Here is a 21,046-nt window from a genome sequence, read left to right on the forward strand (position 1 = left end):
CAGCTTACTTTGAATGAATGCTGCCACCAACAGTGTCCCCATTCAGGGGCTTTGGGAACCGTCCTTGGCCATTGTCCCCCTGCACTCCCTCAGACAGCAGGAAAAGGGAAAGTGAGAGCGGCTGTAGGGGGGAAAAGTGCTTCTTTTCTTGGCTTTAATCTCTCTTTAAAGCTTCATAGATCTACATTTCCAGCTGAGCTACTGGAACTATGCAGTGTCAGATAAATACAGAAGAGAGAGGTTTCAAGCTGAGCGTTCAAATCCCCTTATCTGCATGAACTAATAATGCAGATTTAGTGCTGTTAAAAACAGAGACTGATAAGTCTTTTCCTTTAAAGCCTTTAAACTGCTAAAGAGCATTTAACAGCGATGCAGTTCAAACCCAATGAACAATGCTGAGAAGGAAAACAGTTTAATGAGCTAAACCTTCACTGAATGAAACAGAAACACCTTCTCACAGTTGATTTAGGTCACTGTGGGAGTCAGTGAAAGCTCAGTTGTGTTCACGCTGCATCTTCATAAACATGAGTTATGTACAGCCTTTTATCTGGGCAGCAGCTACCACAGGAGATTGGGATGCAAACCAGAAAAAAATAAATAAAAGCTCAAATGCATCAGTTAACCGTTCAGATTGCCAGAGGAGTTGATATCTCCAAAACTGTTTTACCCTCCAAGTTTTAAGGCGTAAGAAAAAAGCTGTGCAACATCACAGCATTGGTGAGCAGGGGGAGGTTGGGGGAAAATCAAGAAGAAGCTTTGGGGAATGATACAAAGCTGTGCTGAAAGTTTTCTCCTGGGGAAGTTCTGTTAGTAATCCTAATAGCACATTTGAGGAGTAGAAAGGTTTGTTCTTTTAGCTTTAATAAAGTTTCTGCTTTAATGACGTTAGTCCTGAAGTGAGTTTGCTTTAGTAGCAATACAATTAATTAAATAGAGGGAAGAACACTTTTAAAGGCAGATCACTGGTATGTGCTGAGCCAGGTTGCATTTAATGTTTGCCACGTAGCAAGGGAGAAGATGTGGTGTTGGATTGTTGCTTTAAAGACCAAGAGCATTGGAATTACTGTTGTTAAACAAATACTTGCTTGTATCTTTACCAATACATACACAGCACACGTAGAAAATTGAGGTGTGTGATGAGTCTCTGACAGCACCAGTGTAAACCCAAACTGAGCCCCCAGAAGTCAGTTCTGCTGTTCCAGGTAGACACAGGTCTGCACTCAAAACTGAATTTGCTTCAAAATAAGAACATCTGCTTTATGTTCTGTGGGGAAAAAAGTTCTTCAAAGCCCATTTTGGGTAATTCCCATGTACAGTAAGACCTGTTTGCATAATACTGTTTTTGTATTTTCTGAAGTTGGAGGATGTAAGCTGCAGGTGAGAGTTAGAGAAGAAAATAGATTACATTTTTATTTAATTTTCTTGCATCTGTTGTGTCTAATGCTTGTGCATTTCCTGTTAATTACCTACATTGGCACATCAGTCATGTCCTGGTGGCCCTTGGTGGGGAAGAGTGTGTGAATGCACTGTCCAGGCTGGGAGTGAGGAGCAAGCTGCAGGATGGGGCCCTTGAGGAGAGGAGAGGAGAGCAGGGCAGGGTGAGCCTGATCTCTGCTCCTGCTGTGCCAGCCACCTAAACTTCCTGAAATTATCGAGCACTGAATCCATAAAATCACTGTGGTTTTTTTTTATGAAAGTGACAGTGCTCTTCTGTTTCCCTATTGAAATGTTCCCTGGCCTAGTTCAACAGAAACATTTTTACATTACAACTGTGAAATCTTGGCATAAAGCTCCCCTTTGTGCCCTTCATTATTTTCTCACAAATATAGTCCATTGTCACATAGCTGAAGTTAATTTGATCAACATTGGGACATTTAACTTTTATGTCCGGTCAAAGGAGCTGTTTCATGCTGATTTTGAGTATTGAAAAGAAATGATTGCCAGAAAAATAATGTTACTATTAACAATTCAGAGCAATTAGTTTCCCAGGGAGAAGCGATGTGATGCACTGGCTCCACACAACTATTCTTTGTCATTTTATGGATGCTCATCAGTCAACTGTCACCTCTTCTCAAAGACCCCTCCAATCTAAATGTTTCTCTTTGGGCTTTTCCCAGAACTAGCAGCTGAATGAGCAAAAGAAAAGCCACTTAGTTTCTAGGCAAAGGAAAACTTTGCTCTAAAGATCTGGGTCATTTGGGAAGAGCCTCAAAGCAGCTCGCTTTTGGAGGGCTTGGGATTTTTTTCGGTTTGGTTTGGTTTTGTTTTTACTTTATTTGTTTTTTGCCACAGCGATTCTAACATGAGCCTTCAAATGAGTAGTGAAATTTCTGTGTATTCGCATAGAAAGCACTCTCAGGGCAAATAAACCTTCCAGCCAAATGTCTTCTAACAAAGGTTTAAACCCCTGGATCACATTCAAATCGGGCTTTTCACTGAACACCCGAAGCTCAGCTCATTAATATTCAGTCACTCTCCCCCTTAAAGGAAGGTTAAGTGCTCTCAAAATTAGTGTGTTTGGATAATATGCTCCTTAAAGAGTAAATCCAGCAAAATTGTCTTGTTACTCTCAGCCTGTCAGATACAGCCAAAGTCACTTTTCCTTGCTCCTTGTTTTTCTGCTGGCTTGAGCTTTGGCATCTGATGCAGTTGTCAGAAATTCAACTCATGTGCCCTTCCTCTCTGCACAGACACATTTTGAATTTAATTTGGGTTATATTATATTTTTAGCAGGAAAATATTTTTGTGCTGGTATGCATTGTAATGGAAAGCATACACTAGTAGAATTTTAAGGACACAATAAATCCAGTTCCATATCAAGTGAATTATAATTTTTGGTCATCCTAGTCCGTAATGTTGTCCTTATTCTTTATTTTCAGCATTTGGAGCTTTTTTCCCCCCTTTCCTTTTTGGCTTTTTTAACTGAACAGATTGTATTACATTTTCAGTATTCATTATTTAAATGGTAAACACCTGATTTTTCTCTTGTGATAAATCTGTGTGAACAGTACCAGGTTTGGAAGCAAAAATCTGAAATCGAAAATGCAGAACTTGAGATACTTGCAGGTATCACAGGAAGATGTCATTTAAAGAAAAAGTAGAGTAGGTGCAGGAAGGCAGTTTTTGCTGTCCCTGGCCAGTGTGAGTGGAGTGGTGGCTCTTTCAGAGGAGATGCTGCAGGTGAAGCTCTGAGGATTCCTGCAGAGGTTTTACCAGTCTCATGGAACTCAGAGCCTCCAGCTCCTCTTCCCCAGGGGCTTTGCTCCTTTCTGCCAGTTTTCCATCCCAGGATCTCCTGGAGCTGCCCTGCTGCTGTGTCTGTGCCAGCAGAAAGTGCTGTGAGCACAGCCCTGCTCCCAGCAGAGTGTGTGATTAAACATGTGATGCAGGAAAGAGAATCCCTCTTACTAAAGAAATCACTGCTGGTAACTTGTTGCCTGTCTGATTTTGCTCAGAAAGTGGCTTTGTATGAGAATGTGCAGAGTGCCTCGTGTTCTCACTGAGTTACATTTCCCTCTTTACTGTAATTTGTTCTGAGAGAGCCTGGAGCTGGATGAAGATAAGTCATTAGTGTCCAGCTAAAGGTGACACTGCCATCAGCATCCATTGTGGTCTGTGCCTTTTCAAATCTCCTGTCCCATGCCCATATCTTCTAGGGTAGCTGTGATTCAATTAAGAAGAATCTATATGGGCTGTTGATCCAATTCTTATTCATTTGCAGAGAAATGAAAATAAATTGCTGTTGTGATTTTATTTACAATGCTTGCTGTGAGCTGGTAGTTATAAAATGGAGAATGGTTGGAGGAGCCCCATTCTGCTCCCAGGGGAGCCTGGCCAGGAGCCCCCTTGGAGATTCTGACTCCCATAAGGTGGGAGCAGTGTGGGGGAGGCTGTGGGCTCTGCATCCTGTCCTGGGAAGATCTGATCATCCTGACAGGGAAATACTGGGGTAGGAATTGCAGCCTGGTGTGCCTGGGCAGAGCTCTCAGGCTGGGCAGGTCAGTGCACCTGCACTCATCTGTTCTGGAGTTTCTTCATGCCATTCCTCAGTGCTGGGTTTGACATGCACCCGAGGAAAAGGCTCCTGCTGCTTTTATACCCACTACAATTTTCATTGTTCAATCCTAGTGTTGACAGCTCTTCACTTTTCTGATCCCCCTGTCCTTTGGAGAGAGGGCTGTTCCCTTCTCTTTAGCACTTCAAACGTTTCTGTCCTCACCCCTTTTTTGTTCCCTCTCTCAGCTCTGGGTGCTCCACTCAGTGTGATTTTCAAAGGGATAATGTAAAATTGGAGCTTTTCTCAGCATCGAGCATTGCTTAGTCCTTTGTTGGTGAATTCTCTCTGGTCTGAGCCATTTGCACTGCCCTTTTCCAGGAAGGTTTGGTTTATTTTTGGTTCACAGTGCCCTGAGCCCAGCTGCTCCCAGGGGAGCAGGTCCCCTCTCTGTGGATGTGTTCTGTGTCCTGTCCCCATCTGCTGCCCTGCACACGAGCTGCAGCTGGAAAAGATGCTTGTTGTGTGTCTGGCAACACCCAAATCTGCCAAAATTCCTTAACCACGGCAGCACCATTCCAACCATGAGCTGTTCAGGACAGACTATCTTCAGTCTGAGTTTCTCTGGCTGCATCACAAAAAATACTTTCCTAAGCCTTACCAATGGCTCAGTACCCTGTGGCCACATGCTGGTTGTTTCTGTTTCACTGTTTGTACTTTTGACACTGAGTGATTTTGGCTTTGCTGCCCACATTTGGGCTCTGTGGCACCAAAAGCAGGAGCTGGGTGTCCTGGGTGTCATGCAGGGAGGGCAGGTACCCGTGTCTGCTGAGCAGCAGCTTCACCAAGAGCTCAGGAACTCAGGATGGCAATATTCCATGGCAAAGCAAAGGCTCAGAAAGACATGCAGTGTCTCTGGTTTCTCCTGTTGTTTTGTATCAGCTGAAGAGCCATGAGGGTTTCTTTGCATGCTGTAGTGCTGTCCTGTAGCAGAATTGACAAGTCCTTACATCATTATCCAGGGCTGCTATTTCATTAGGCGAATGTCAGTGTCAGGTAAGATCATGGGTTTGTCAATATAATGAAAATACCAGTCAAGTGAGGAAAAAGTCACAATTTTCCAGCTCTAAAAATTGATTTTTATTGCTCTTCTTGTAATCCTTTCTTTGGATTAAGTATTTATTATTGATGTGGTCTTTCTTTTAATCTTAATAGCTGCTGACATTGTAATTAATTAAAAAATACAACATTTTTGCCCAAATGGCACTATATTGAAATTAAAAGTGAACATCACATATTAGTTAAACAGCCCTGGCAAATGTCTTGAGTGCTAAGATGATTGCCTAAGCTTCTTGACAATTCCCTTCATCTTGCTGTATGGTGCTTGACCTTTTGAGATATTTTGGTGTTATTAATAGGTTTTAGCCATTATATCAGAAAGCACAAGGCACAAAAATATTATAAACTTTATCTTTTTAATGACAGCACTAGACCACCTTGGGCATGCCAATGAAGGCACTTCCATTATAGCTTCTGAGGCACACTTAAACTGTCAGTCACCAGGTAACTTGTACTCAGAATTGATGAGGGTTTTTCTGGAATTTGTCTCCCAATGTGCATTGGAAATTGCAGGAGGTGTGGGCTGGACACCATCAGAGCTGCAGAAGGGAGGGTGCCCAGCAGAGGACGGCTGTCTGTCAGAGCTGCCTGACACCTGTGAGTGCCAGAGAGGAGCAGTCCTGCAGGTGCAGGTTGAGCTGATGGCTGAGCAAAGCCTGGAAAAGGCAGTGCAGGTGGGGAGAGCAGAAGCTGAATGCTCTGGGCTGGGTGAGTCAAACCTGTGTTTCATCTCTGGGGTTTCAGCTCCTTGACGTGCTGCCCTTCCTGAGCTTTCCACCAGCAGTCACTGCAGGAGCTGCCAGTGCCCCTGGCTCTGGGCACCCCAGGACAGGCTGTGTCACCTGCTCCTCCTCAGCTCTGTCCCTGCCAGGACCTGCACCCTTCACCCCAGGACAGGCTGTGTCACCTGCTCATCCTCAGGTCTGTCCCTGCCAGGACCTGGTCCCTGCCAGGACCTGCACCCTTCACCCCAGGACAGGCTGTGTCACCTGCTCCTCCTCAGCTCTGTCCCTGCCAGAACCTGCACCTGTCACCCCAGGACAGGCTGTGTCACCTGCTCCTCCCCAGCTCTGCCCCAGCAGCTCCTGGTCCCTGCCAGGACCTGCACCCTTCACCCCAGGACAGGCTGTGTCACCTGCTCCTCCTCAGCTCTGTCCCTGCCAGGACCTGCACCCTTCACCCCAGGACAGGCTGTGTCACCTGCTCCTCCCCAGCTCTGCCCCAGCAGCTCCTGGTCCCTGCCAGGACCTGCACCCTTCACCCCAGGACAGGCTGTGTCACCTGCTCCTCCTCAGGTCTGTCCCTGCCAGGACCTGGTCCCTGCCAGGACCTGCACCCTTCACCCCAGGACAGGCTGTGTCACCTGCTCCTCCTCAGGTCTGTCCCTGCCAGGACCTGGTCCCTGCCAGGACCTGCACCCTTCACCCCAGGACAGGCTGTGTCACCTGCTCCTCCTCAGCTCTGTCCCTGCCAGGACCTGGTCCCTGCCAGGACCTGCACCCTTCACCCCAGGACAGGCTGTGTCACCTGCTCCTCCCCAGCTCTGCCCCAGCAGCAGGGCCAGGCTGTTCCCCGGGCTGGGCAGTGACTCCAGGGCTTCCCTGGACCCTTCACTCAGCCCAGGGCAGGATTGTCACAGCCCTGGGACACAGCCCAGCCCTGCACACAGAGCCTGTGGCTCAGCACAAGCACTGAGTGCTGGCAGGTGATGGGAGGCAGCTGATCCTCCTGTCTGTTAGGTGTGATTTCACATTCCTTCACTCAGGACAGGACATTCTATACAGGCAGTCCCATGTTAAGGTCCCTTCTACCCAAACCATTCTGTGATTCTGTGTAAAAGCTTTTGTGTCACAACTCCCATGTGTGGATAATGCACAGATATAAATAGGTTGTGGAGATGGAACGGCTCATATCAGCTGGTATTTGTCTTAAACACATTTAGTTATAATAAAAATTTGCTCACTGAATAAAATATGGGTTGACCTTTGGATTGTTTCTTCCCAAGAAATGTGACAGTGTCCCTCCTTCTGCCCCATTCAGCCTGCTTGGCAGAGCTGCACGGTTTTTGTTTTGTTTTGTTATGTTATTGTTGTGTTTTAAAAAAACCAAAAGCCTCAAGCCCCTCTTTTCAGCAGTGTCAAGTTAGGATGAATTGGCCAGGGAGGCATGTTTATAGACTGTGTGAAGAACTTTGTCTTTGTGTGGGAATGCTGGTGACACTGGTGTGGCTGGCTGAATGAACTGGGATGCCGTGGCTAATAAGGTGCCCTGCTGGGCGTCCTGCAGCCCTCCCCAGACCTCCCACCTAATGCCATTCAGCTCCAGCTCAGTGGAGCTAATTTTTCCCATTCCCTCAATTCTTTAGGCCTCCTTACAAACAGAAAAGTCAACTTTCACACCGAGGAGAAGATAAGTGCTTTAGGAAATAATCGTGTAAACAGAATGTTACCTTCTGACCTGCTGCTGATACCTTGGTCCGGGACAAAACCCAGCTGGGATTGCATTCGACATGGCTATTAAAGGAATAATGCTGCTGATCCTCCTTACAAAGTGCCCTAGAAATGGTTTAGCCAAATCACAGTGCCTCTTGTCACACTGAATCATGTTCAGCTGCTCTCTTCCATGACCAAACTGCTGATATTTAACTGCTCCCTTGTCTTCTCCCTTCTGTGAAGAGGGGACAGCAAGGGGAAGCTGATCCTATGATTTTCTGGCTGAATTTCAGTGCTTTGAAGTATGTATACAGTGCCCCACACAGCATTTATAAAAGAGGTGCATTTCATCAAGTAACTTTATTTTTAGCTACTACAAATGAGTACTTTAAAATACAATGCAAAAGGATTTCAGTGATTCCAGTTGAACAGAATTGTTCACTTTAGGACTGCGCTGCACCCTGTTCTGTGTAGCAGAACATTAATAAATAATATTAATAAATAAGCCCAGATTCCCAGTAGTGTTGAGAAGAGGAGCCTCTGCCTCTTCCTTGTTTTCACTCTTGCAGGAATCTGCCATTCCCTAAGTGGCTGTGAGGAAGCTTTGCCCCAGTGAGTGCAGCTGGCACTGGTTTGCCCAAAGCTGATGGACACAGCAGGGCAGGGATGTCCCCAGAGCAGCACAGGAAAAGCTCTTGCTGATACCCAGAGTGAGCTAAATTGCAGTTGTTAGACCAAAATAAGAATTATATGTGTTTATTTTGCAGCAAATAAATTGCAGTAGTTATTTACTGTTAATTTGCAGTGACAGTCAAGTGTACTCCTTTAGAAAAGTACAAATAGTGGATTTAACTCATCAGAACAGTTCAGCATGGGGATAACTTGGGCTGTAAATTCTACTTGAAAGTAACAATTGCTTGAATGCTTTCTCCTCTTTTTGGCTCTTTCTTTCAACTTGTCTGCCACTTCTCAAGATACAACACAATGAGATGTGAAGACAGACACTAACCCATTCAGTGCAGAAAGCTTTCAGTGTAGGGCCATCAATTCAAAATGTAGAATTAGTTTGAGACTGGCAAAATAATGAAGGTAATGTGCTCCAGGTGTGAAGAATCTGTTATGAAGGACTCTCTGTATAACTACAAGTTCTGTATTTTTTGGAACTGGTAGGGGAGAAATCATCTGTGGTGTTTATAGTTCTGTGGTTTTCCAGGGGCAGCAGTAAGCCCAGATGGGAGCATGCTTTTTTCCCAGTGCAGCTGATTTGCCAGTTTGTTATATTGATTGATTTGCCAGTTTGTTATATTGATTTCCAAAACATGCAGAAGTAAAGATCTTTCTTTGGTGTGTTTTAAAACATGTTAAAAGCTCTTTCCCTGTAAGCAATTCCTTCTAGAGCAAGAATAAAGGATGAGAAAGGGCAAGTGTGTTCTTCCACACTTTTCAGAATGAAGACTTCTCTTTCTGGAAGGGAGGGGCTGGCTGTCATCTGTTGGAAGGTTTCTGTGTCATTTGCAGGGAGTTCTGAGCCCTGTCCCTGCTGATGCCTTGCACAGGTCCCAGCAGGGCCATGGGGGCTTGCTGTGGGTGCTGGCATGCAGAACTGTGGAAGGGAAATGCCTGTGCCCTCTGTACACTCATGAAATCTTAGCAACTGAGGCTCCTGGTTTGTCTGAAGCTGTCTAAAGTTGTGCAGGAAACCTTCAGGTGTGCTGAAACCCTTTGGATGAGCTGCAAGTTGGTAAAGGAAATGGCACTGGGTGCTCCCACTAAAACCAGAGCATTATACTGGTGACATGGGCTGGCTGCTTTCTTTTTATGTGGTTCAGATTTATCTCTTCATGGGGTGATTCATAGTGGCAGTTTAAAGGACTCTTTGAGTGGTGGTTAAAGAAAAGATATTTTTTAGAAACAAAAAGCAAAGGAGAATGACACATACTTGGAAACCTTCCTAGTTTTTCTGCATGCAATCATTCTTTTTTTTTTAAATTGTGTTCCAGGTTCTCAGTTGCATGTCCACATGTTGAACTGTACATGTTTTGGCTCAGAGCATGGAACACAAGGAGCAGGGGGCTCAGTTCAGTCTGAGCCCAGTCCTGGCAGCTCCTTTGCAGACCCAGGTCTGACTGAAGGCAGAGCCAGGAAATCTGGTGCTTGTGCCCCTGCTGAGGGCAGTTTGAGGCACCAGGAGATGATTCAGCACTGAGTTCCAATCTGCTGAAAGAGTCTGAGATCTGGGAACTCCTGAACTAATAGTAATCTCCACTTACACATAATAAGCAATGGCAAGGACAGTGGGTTACATACATGTGTTAGGTTGAGTCACAGGAATTTTCATTGTTAGGTACCCACATCATTAGTGAGTACATGAATGTGCATCCTTTGCTGTGCCACTGCTGGGAATTTCTTTGTGCTCCTGGATTAATTTCCCCACCTGTGAAAAGAGAAGTGTCAGAAGCCACTTGGAGCATCATTCTGGAGAAATAACATTTGTACTCTGTCATGGGACACTCTTTCTAAAATGTCCAACACAATGAGCTACAAGGGCAGAAACTGGACAAAATTATCAGTTGTAGAGCTGGCATTGATTTGTGTGCAAACCATGTTTAGATCAGGTAATGTGCAGGACTGTGAAATGGCTGAGCTTGAATTAATTGATCAGAGGCAGACTAATCAGCTGGTTTGGACACCAGTCTGGAGACACTTTCAGACTGTTTTTGTTTTTCAGTCTGTTTATTTGGAAAATCTGTCTGCATAATTCAATCACAGGCATGGTTGTCATAATCCCAGTTTGTTTCAAGAGCCTCCAGTGGACCTTGCTGCATTCCTGCAGGATCTGCCACTCTCTCAGCAGGAAAAGGCAACAAGCAGAGCCAGAGCTGATCCCTGAATCAGGACACTTGGAAAAGCAGAGTCTGCTGCTCTGATGGGGAAGTTGCAGATCTGATTTTGCAATTGATAGTGCTAGCAAACTGGCAATGTAAATGGTTTAACTTTTAAGTTCTCATTTTCCTTCAATTTTCCATGAGGGCACTAATCAAACTAATGTTTTGTGCAGGTCAGGAGTGACAGGTTTTTCTCAGGGCTTGCTGGGAGCTGACAGTGGGCAGTATTTATTAACAGTGCCTGCAATAATCTGTCAGCTAAATGGAGGATTGGAGATTTTCATAGCACAAACAGATAAGTCTTTGCAAGAGATTTTCTTCCAATGATCAGTGTCTTAGGCCCAATGCACATTATTTTTTCCATAGAATAATATTCCTTATGTGATAAATTACTGTTGATGCAAGCTGTGAGATGTTTCCAGAGGAGAAGCAGTATCTCATTACAGATCCAGTGTTCCTCTTTCCTGGTAGCTTTGAGGATAAATGGATGTAATGGCAGAACTAAAAGCCATCTGAAACAAATAGAATCAGGAATAACTGCCCTGTGATGGGGCAGCAGTGCCTCCTGAGCAGCCTGCTGGGCTCTGCCCCACCTGTCCCAGGCTCACCTGAGCTCCTGGCAGGGCACTGCTCACATCCTGCTGTGTTCCAGAATGTTCCCAGCCTGTTGCCTGCACTCATTCCTCAGTTCTCACGTCTTGCCCACCCAGGGGGGTTCTGTGCATTTTGTCTGTGTGAATTCTTTGTGGCTCTGGCAGAGTTTTGGGTGTTTCATATCTTCTCAGCCACTGATAGGAGATTAATTATATTGATTCCTGCTTTGAAAATAAGTGTGACTTGTTGGATTTCTAAATGCCAAGATCTCTAGAAGCTGTAAAATTGTGTATTGTTGAGAGTACCTCCCAACTGTTGTTAATAATAGATCAGCTAATAATATGACAGTTTTTAACAATACAAGATTTGGAAGATGGATAGTAATGCCATGACTCCCTGGGTAGGACTGAGGAAAAAGTCAATCTTCACAGCTGGAGCAATTACTTGTTAGGGGTTCTCTACAGCCTCAGCAGAAATGTGCTGTGAAGAGCAGAGAGCTGTCCTGAGAGAGCTGTGGCCAGTCTGGAGCCTCAGGGATCCTCAGATGGGATCATGGATGTCCAGCCACCCATGTCACTTCTCATGTGGTCCCAAAATGCCCAAAAACACTGGTAACACTGGTTATATATCAGTTATAAATTGGTTATATATCAGTTATAAATTGGTTATATCAGTTATATATTGGTTATCTATCAGTTATATATTGGTTATATATCAGTTATGTATTGGCTATATATCAGTTATATATTGGTTATATATCAGTTATAAATTGGTTATATATCAGTTATGTATTGGTTATATATCAGTTATACACTGGTTATCTATCAGTTATGTATTGGTTATCTATCAGTTATAAATTGGTTATATATCAGTTATGTATTGGTTATATATTTACATATATCTATATACTGGTGACATTGTTTGTATATCAGTAAACTCAAAGTACTCTGAGCTCTCCCTTCATTCAGCATTCCTCATTCTCACCTGCTCAGCCCAAAACCATCTCCTTAAACTTCCCAAGGTGTGAAGGAGCTCCATGCTACCCCCAAGGTTTCCATGGTCCCCAAATGCCCCTTCTGCAAGATTTGTGTGAGCTGCTGCAAGCACACTTTCCCCCAGCCTGCTCTGTCAGCCAGGTGTGGGAATCAGGTGCATTTTTGTACAGGGGCTGGAGATAGAATTGCCTAAGCCAAGAAAATCAACTGAAAAATATGGTTAATATATTGGAACAGTGTAAACTGGTAGTTTGGATGGTTCCAGTAATTATTTCTGAGACTGTGCTTAAGGATAACATGTGTATCTTTGTACATTCTTGCATATGTGTAAAGCTGAATGACAGGTTTGTTCTGTTTTCATTTTTTCCAGAATTATAGATCAGCGGTTTGAGAAAGTTTCGTATTTTGTCTTTGGAGATTTCAACTTTAGACTGGATGCCAAAGCAGTAGTAGAGGTAGGACTTCTCTTTTTCTTCTGTTGTAGACCCTACCAGGTTTGATTTCTCTTTTTTTTTACTGTAGAAAACATAACAGTGCCTTAACAAATAATGTTAATATTGACATCAGACTTGGCCAAGGCTGCTTCTAACAGGAACATCCAGCAAGTGACTGACATTGTGTGGCTGTGGCTTTCGCCATCTCCTTGCAGCTCACAGTGAATCAGAATAATTTCCTGCAGAGGAAGTGCTGCATTACCTTCCTACTCTGAGGAAAAACAAGAGGCACTTCCTAAATGTCTGTGATAGAATTCCACACTTTTCAAGTACAGGCAGTCATCAGCACAGACCTTTGTACCAGCAGCATCCTGATGTGGAAGGGTGCCTGGGAGATTTGGATAAAGCCAAAAGAATGTGCTAAGCCTTTTTCATTGAGCTGGGACAACCTTGGCTTGAATTCTGAAGCTCCAGGTAAGGTGGTGTCAGAAATAACACCCAGACTGGAAACCAGTTTGATCTTATGGTTTAATTCTCAGAGGTACTGCAATGTCTTTTTGGCGTCCTTGAGGGCAGGTATGTATCTTTGGAGCCAAAAGTTTCTATTTTGTAGATTATACTGTGGGAAATGTCCTGAGTGCCAAGGGCTGGGTTCCCCCATTCAGGTGTGGTCTGTTCTCCTTCATCCTCATCCTTATGTGATGAGGAGTTCCATCTGTTGAAAATCAGGAGTTTGTTACAGCTTTGCATGTGGAACCAATAACAACTTCTTGGAATCCTTTCTGTAGGGCAGTCATTTAGCCAAGAAGCTTAAAGCACAGCTGAAATGAAGGTCAGTAATTCAGAGTTTGCAGCTTCAGTGCATTTGCTGAGGGTTGGAGCTGCCCTGTGGGTATCAGCAATGGTCAGAGATCACTGCCAGGAGCTGTTCTGTCCTTTTCCTTCCCTGGGGCTCTGGGGGTGTTGCTGAGGCTGTTGCAGTCTGAGAGCCCTGTCAGTGTCCCTGCAGTTCCCTCCTGCTCTCTGCACTGCTGAAGGTGCCCCCAGTTTTTCCTGCTGCCAGCAGTCTGCAGGGCTGCACAGGGTGTTTGTACCAATGGACTAACATTTCTACCTTTGTATCTGTGAGTTCCACAATCATCCCCATCAAACCAAATAGTGTCCCTAGCCCCAAATGATGGGAACTGAGTGAGCTGCAGAGCAGGCAGGGTGAGCTGAGCCTGGCACAGTGCTCTGCACCTTGGGAGTGAGTGCCCTACCTGCTGCATTACAGCAAAAAACATGCAATTGGAAGATGAATCACATTCATTTTCTCATTCTTCCTACCTAAGATGCAAGCCTGTGTGAGTGTACAAAGCACCAGAATAATACAGATTTTCTATGTTTTTTTAAAAGTAGTATAGCCCAGTAATCAGAACTTCATCCAGCCACTCTGCAGTGTTAAGTAATAATGTGATTAATAATAACTACATTATTAATAAATAATGTAATTAAGCATAATTGAAGGTGATTCAGAAGCTTCCACTTCAGTTTGTATGTGGCCAGCTGAAGTCACAGTAAGTTTGTTTTGCAGTGTCTGCAGCTGGTGCAGTTTGTGAGTGTGTGTGTTGTGAGTTTGTGTGCTGTGTCGGGGCTGCTGCAGGCACCAGGAGCTGCTGAGGGGCTGACATGAGCCTGCAGCCCTGGCAGGGGCTGGCTCCCAGGCGGCACTCCAGCTCCTGAAGCAGAATTTGGAAGGGCAGAGCTGCAGGCACCTCTGGAGGGAATTGGTGGTCTGGTCAGCCCAAATCCCAGAGCTCCTGTGAGGGCTGTGCCTGCAGAGTGCCCTTTTCCTGGGGCTGGCAGGGAGCTGAGGGTGTGCAGCAGCCAGAGCTGCAGCCAGAGCTGTCCCAGGCTCAGGGCCAGCCCAGGGCAGCCCCTGCTCAGCTGGGACCCTCCCAGGCTGCCCCAGTCCCCTCTGGTGTTTGAACATGTGCCCATGCAAATTCACCCCTCCTTGGACTAGTCAGCAGTGCAGCTAATACTGGGAATTGTAAGGGTTAATCCATTGACCTGTCATCTTTGTGTATGTTACTAAATTTATCTCTGCTTTTCTTGCTGACCTTTTGAATTCCCTCTTGAGACCACAGCTGCTGAAGGCTGTAACAGGGAGATGCTACAAGCAATACTTGAGTTGTGCAAATGCAGACTGTGTTTGCATCATAAAAATGTAAAGTGTTTGTAAATAATTTCCCAATTAAGCCATTTAAAGGGACAATCTGAGAACTGCTCAGAATGTGGAGTCCAGACCCTGACGTGCAGTGTCCTAAATCAGATGCAAAAAATGTTGTGCATATTAATTCATAATTAATTGACTATAAATAATTAATATGTGATTTATTGAACACTTATGGGAGCCTTAGTTTGAAGTCACCTTGATTTCTGTGCCGGGCAGATGTGCTCCCCTGTGTCTGGAGCCATCCAGGGGAGGCTGTTGGCACCTGGGCAGTGCCAGTGCTGCTGCTGGGGTGGCACCAGTCAATCTCCAGTTTGCTTTTCTGGCAGTTCTGGCCCTGGCAGCACCCCTGGCCAGACCCCAGCACATCCCACTGGGGCCAGTCTCTCTCTGGGGAGGTGGATGCCAAATATCCAGAAAATCCTCATTGCAGTCCATCCTCTGGGAGGAGCACCCTGCTCCAGCAGGAACAGCCCTTGTACTTACAAAGTGTGTTTAGCAAGGCAGGAACTGCAGAAGAAAAATCCACATTTCCTCGGGTTTTGGTCACTTTAAGGTGTGCTGTAAGACCTGAATCTTCTGTCTGACAGCCAGGTAAATTCACTTAATCCTGTATTGGCAAAGGTGGCTAAGGATTTGCTGCTGTTTAAATTCAAAGTTTTGCCTACTGAGATTTTTAATGCTAGACTTTTTTGGGTGTTACAGCATTCTGATTATTTACCTGCTGCTTTGAGATACCTTCCAGCATCTCTATTCCCAGCACATATTTTATATGTTTGCAACATATGAAAAATGATAGAAACTTTTATGCTGGTTCAGCTATGAATTCTAGTCTGTGTCTACAGCTTCTCTGCAGTGTCTCCAGTACAAGTATTGTCACAGCATTTCACAGAAACATGAATTTGGGATGTTTCTTGGTGTAGGAGACAGCTTTCCTGTAATTTTCCCAAAGTTCTGCTCTCCCCTTTCAGAGCCAACACAGGTCACTGTAATCTTTGCACTCTGGAGTACATTGCAAATGTGTCCCTGCATGTGTGCCTAAGGTACCTTTTCTGTTTCTGGAAAATTATCTTCTGAAATTCAACAGAAAGGAGATTTGATGAGGTGATTTCGAATAAATCTGCAGCAGCAGTGGCACATACTGTAGCTGAACTTGAATATTCCAGAGGTTTAATCTTTATTATGAATTAGGGTTTTGGTTCTTTAAAAGGTGATTCATTACGTGCTTGAAAGTTCTGAAATTGAAAGTTGTCTGTCCCTGAATGAAAAATCTCTGAATACTAAAATCTCTGAACATGCTAAGAGTAAGAGGGAGCAGGAGTTTGTGTGGGGTGGATGAGGGGGTTTATTAGCAAGAACTGAGGAGGTCCCATTGTTTTTGTTTGAGATGGCAGGAACGTGGGTGAGCACATAGAAGGAGTGAGTTCATTCTCCTGCCTCTGGCTGCTGCAGAGCTGATGGTGTCCCTGTCTGGTGGGTCCCTGGTCTCCCCTTGCCTTGTTTCCAGTGTGAGCAGCCTGCAGGCACCTCTCCTCTGTGCTGGCTGTGGCAGGGCTGTGCTCTCTGCCTGTGTGTGCCCCTGCCATGCAGGGCTTTCCTCTGCTTCACTGAAGGTGCTGAAAAGGAGATTTCCCATTCCAGCTGCCCAGCACTGTGCTGGACCTTGGGGCTGCTCCTGCCCAAGCCAGCTCAGCTCCCAGCTCTGCCCAGAGCAGGATTTCTGCTCCTGCCCCAGTTCACCACTCTTGCTCTGGTTTTGTCACCATTTGTGTGTTTTAGGTGGGTTTAGACCAAGGAAGAGTCATTTTTTCATAGCTGGCTGTAGTAAGATTCTGTGTCAATCTCTGAGAACTACTTTAACATTTAAAGAAGTTATTAATTGAAACTCTAAACTATAAGTCTTCTTTGTCCAGTACATCCATTTTAGGAAAGTATAAACAGGCCTAAGAAACTGAGCTTATTTTTACTGTTAGAGGGACTAAAACTCTCTTTCTGAGACTGCTGATTCAGGAGTCTCTTACAAATGTATCTTGCATTTCCAAGAAAAAGCATTTTAAAGTTGTGTATGCGCTCCTCAGTCCCAAGAACAGCAGCTCAGTAACCAGTTCATTTTTTCAGCTTTAGGAGAAAGTCACATTAATCACAAAATCTGTTTGCTCAAGGTAAATCATAGCCTTGCCTTGTATCCAGGAATAAACAGAGTTTATTTTTTCCTTGCTAAAGCACATTTTGTTAGGGTTGGTGGTAGCTTGGTAGGCTGGAGCAGGATTAAGTGTATTGTGTATAAAAATTTATAAAGTAGCACCAGAAGTTGTATTTCAGGATTCCAGACATTTTGGCCTGTAAAAATCTTGCAAGCTCTACCTGCAGAAAAGAAGTAATGTCCTCATCTTAAACTCAGAATTAACCTTGTCCATGTTGGACACTAACAAGGATCTTTGCAAATTCCAGCCAACAAATGGTCCATTAGTAATTGTCACCAAAAAGATTAATAGTTAATTAGACAATAATAACTGATTTGAAAAGCTGATTCAAGTGAGGTGATGGATGGATGTGGAGACTGCATTATCTCCTCCTTGGTACAGATGTGCTTTTCTGACAAAAACAGGTCACTGCAGGAGGAGGCTCTGTCCTCATTCAGGTGAGCACCAACCACCTGGCTGTCTTGTCAGGTGCAAATATTTGTGTGTGTGTGTTTATCTAAGTAATATTTGCAGAAGATGCTTCGAATGCACCAGGAAAAGGGCATGAAAGAATTGCACATTCTTGTTGTTACAAACACAGCAATAATTTCGTTTTTTTTTAATTCTGACTTACTTTGCTTGAGTAACCAGTGAAGTTCCATTGCATTAAAAATACTGCCATGGCATAAGAAGCAGGTTTGTGTGGGTGTGCTCAGTTGTGCCTCCCTGCTCCAGAGCAAACAGCCTGTTACCTTTGCTGGGCAGGGATAACAGGCAGGTGAGCACTGAGACCAGGTGCAGCCTTTGCATTCATGGCCAGAGCAGAGCTCCATGTGGCTGGAAGCTAAAAACTGCTACAGGGCTCCCTTCCCCCTGTAAAGGGATACTGACCCTTCCTGTAAGAGAAAAACACATTGCTTTATTTCTGAGATAAACCAGAACATCGTGGAATAAATTGATAGCTTGCAAGTTTCAGGTCATGTTTTCATTCCAGTGAGGAAAGCATGTAAAATTCTGGATTGGTTTTATAATCTCAAACAGTTCTCAAACTGTAACAGCCTTCCTCTCATAAAGATTTTAACATTTTTTACAAGCTCAAATGTTTCTAGGAAATGCTGGAAACTACATCCTTTGTAACATGAAAGTGTAATAAAGATTTGTTAAATTAAAATGCATACAATTTCAGGTCTAATAAGGAGAGCATTATTAATGTAGGTAAATGGCAGCAACACATCTGAGGCACCTGCTAATGTTCATTATAAATTACTCTCACAGACATTGTGATGAGTTTTATATTGTAGCTAGACTTATAAAAAGCATGCAGATTGCTTCCCCGAGGGGCTGGATATATTTACTTAACAGTGTAGTTAATTGCAATTATTTATTTTCCAGTGATTGCAAATGGCCTCTGCGTTAAAGGTACATGTGGCTACTAGGAATTATTCAATTACCTCTCTTCTCAGTAGTCTGAGGCAAAGCCAAGCTGGGATTCCCAGAGGCCAGGCTGCAGTGTATTAACTCAATCTGCTGCAGGCTTTCTGTGGTGCCAGGCTCTGGAGCAAGCTGCAGAAATGCTCATTACCCTGCAGCTGATTTTTGACATCTTTCATTCCATACTGGTGCTGCCACACGTATTGGCAAGATTCATGGGAGGTTAATTAAATCCATCTTCAAAACAACGAGGGGCCAATGAGCCATATCCCCGTTGCAATAGTAAATTAAATGATGCAATTGTTTCCACTTCCATCACAGATAAGAGGGAGATGAGTGAAGGGATTGTTCTCTGGCTGCCTCCTCTGGGCCCCAGAGGGGCTGGGAGCATGTGGTGAGAAACCTGCTCTTCATTTGTGGCTGCAGGAAGGGATGGCACTGCTGTCAGCAGGCAGGGCTCCTGCACCTGCCCTGGCAGGGTGAGTGGAAATGGAGTTATCCTGAGTGTGGAAATGGAGTTATCCTGGGAGGATGAGTGTGGAAATGGAGTTATCCTGGGAGGATGAGTGGAAATGGAGTTATCCTGGGTGTGGAAATGGAGTTATCCTGGGAGGATGAGTGTGGAAATGGAGTTATCCTGGGAGGATGAGTGTGGAAATGGAGTTATCCTGGGAGGATGAGTGGAAATGGAGTTAGTTATCCTGAGTGTGGAAATGGAGTTATCCTGTGGAAACAGAGTTACCCTGTGAGGATGAGTGTGGAAATGGAGTTATCCTGGGAGGATGAGTGGAAATGGAGTTATCCTGAGTGTGGAAACAGAATTACCCTGGGAGGATGAGAGTGGAAACTGAGTTATCCAGTGGAAACAGAGTTATTCTGTGAGGATGAGTGTGGAAACACAATTATTCTGTGAGGATGACTCTGTGCAAACAGGGTTTATCCTGTGAGGATGACTCTGTACAGGGACCCCCTGCAGCCTGCCCAGGTGGAACAGTACACTGTAAATCAGCATAGACTTCAGTATTAATTTTAATTTATTCATTTTAAGAAAGTTCAGAAGCACACCCTGAACTGCTTAGTGCTGTGGAATAAGCACTTGCAGCTTGTTCATTTCTCTCTTTCGTGGTTCTTGCTCTCACAGTTCTGTAGCAGAGAGACAAGAAACAGAACAGCAGATTCTGTTCCTCAGCCCCTCTGAGGAGGATTCACACCGTGGTAATTTTGAAGGTTTTTTTATTGGGTACAGGTCTCCACTGTATTTTATCACGTGCATTGTTAAATGAAACTTTGACTTTCTAATCTACATGATGTGTCCACCAATCTAGCTTTATTAGTATTGATAATTCAGACAGCAGTTTTGCCTTTGTCACAATAGGATTTCCCATAATGTGTCGTTTTATCCCAGTCCCAATTCGAGATGAGAGTTTGACATTTCAAAGCAGAATATGCAAAGTGGCAATCTGGCAATCTGAAATCAGCTGTAATTGCTGTAACATTTATGTTGCTCCTTCTCCAGGGGAAGAAGGATAAAGTTTCCTGGCCCTTTCATGCAGCAGTGGGTCACCTTTGCCTGGTGCCACATGGCAGGAGAGGCTCTCCAGTCCTGCACTGCATGGAATATCCCCTCAGTCTGTTTGGAACCCTCAGTTCTTCTCACACTGACACCAACAGAGTGGGAAGGGGGCAGGATGCAAGTTCTAGCAGTGACTGAGATATTACCTCCTGTGCAAATTTTATTATCCTATCTCCACCTTATTAAAATCTAATCCTGAATTACTGCTTATACAAGAAATGTGTTAGGGTGTAATTTACAGCTCTTTCAAGCTTTCACAAGGGTAATTAATGTGTAATATTTTAATATGTAAAGCTGTTAAGGGGTTAAAACCAATTGTATGAATAGAGATTATAGGATCTTTATCACATGTTGTTTATCTGATCAACAGTTAACAATTTAAGACAGTATTATCCTAGTAAAAAGAAGATTTGTTTCAGATACTGACATAAACATCCCCTCATAATAGTGGCTTTTCATTTACTGCGTTGCAATGTACCATAAGCTTAAAGGCACAAGAGCTTCTTTGTGTGTCTCAATAATGCCTGTCCAGAGTGATGTCAGTCAATTTTTGACCTATACAGTCTGATGTTATTCTCAACGATCATGGAATAGATTTTTTTATTTTTTTTTAATGAGTGAAGAGTATGCCAATAAAATCCTTGAAAATTATAGTATTTCTTCATGGTATCTTCCTCTGGAAGAAAAAGGTATATTACCTTGGTATATTACACATGGACCTTTCTGGGTAGTCATGTTCTGGCTTCTGCTGGTTTTTGTTGTTTTCTTTGTAACTGACTTTCCACACTTCTGTGTAACTTGCCCTTTCAGTGGGACAAATAAACACTTACAATTAAATAGCACTTTCTGTAGAGGTAGGAAAAGAAACAGTTTATGTATGAAGGAGCCCACAAATAAACACTAACAATTAAATAGCACTTTCTGTAGAGGTGGGAAAAGAAGCAGTTTATATGTGAAGGAGCCCACAAACAAACACTAACAATTAAATAGCACTTTCTGTAGAGGTAGGAAAAGAAGCAGTTTATATGTGAAGCAGCCCACTGGCAGGAGCAGATCTGGGTCCAGCCTGTGTGGTGGCACTGCTGGGGTCCCATGCAGAGTGTTTTTGGGGCCAGCTGCCTTGTGTTCCACCTGCAGGGTGGGCAGGAAGGCTGTGGGGTGGCCAGGGTCCATTCAGGGTGCACAGGATCC

At 44.2% G+C, this 21,046-nt stretch overlaps 1 protein-coding gene across 2 annotated transcripts in view; it reads left to right on the forward strand.

The window, feature by feature from the left end:
* Nucleotides 1-21,046, forward strand: part of INPP5A (inositol polyphosphate-5-phosphatase A) — a 164,015-nt gene that overhangs the window by 98,665 nt on the left and 44,304 nt on the right. For both annotated transcript variants that reach the window (XM_079311993.1, XM_079311994.1), the window contains exon 9: nt 12,390-12,474. In XM_079311993.1, coding sequence (XP_079168119.1) covers nt 12,390-12,474 — 85 coding nt within the window. The remainder of the gene's footprint in view (nt 1-12,389; nt 12,475-21,046) is intronic.

The sequence above is a fragment of the Erithacus rubecula genome (genome assembly GCF_903797595.1).
Source record: "Erithacus rubecula genome assembly, chromosome: 9".
In the NCBI taxonomy this organism is placed as follows: domain Eukaryota; kingdom Metazoa; phylum Chordata; class Aves; order Passeriformes; family Muscicapidae; genus Erithacus; species Erithacus rubecula.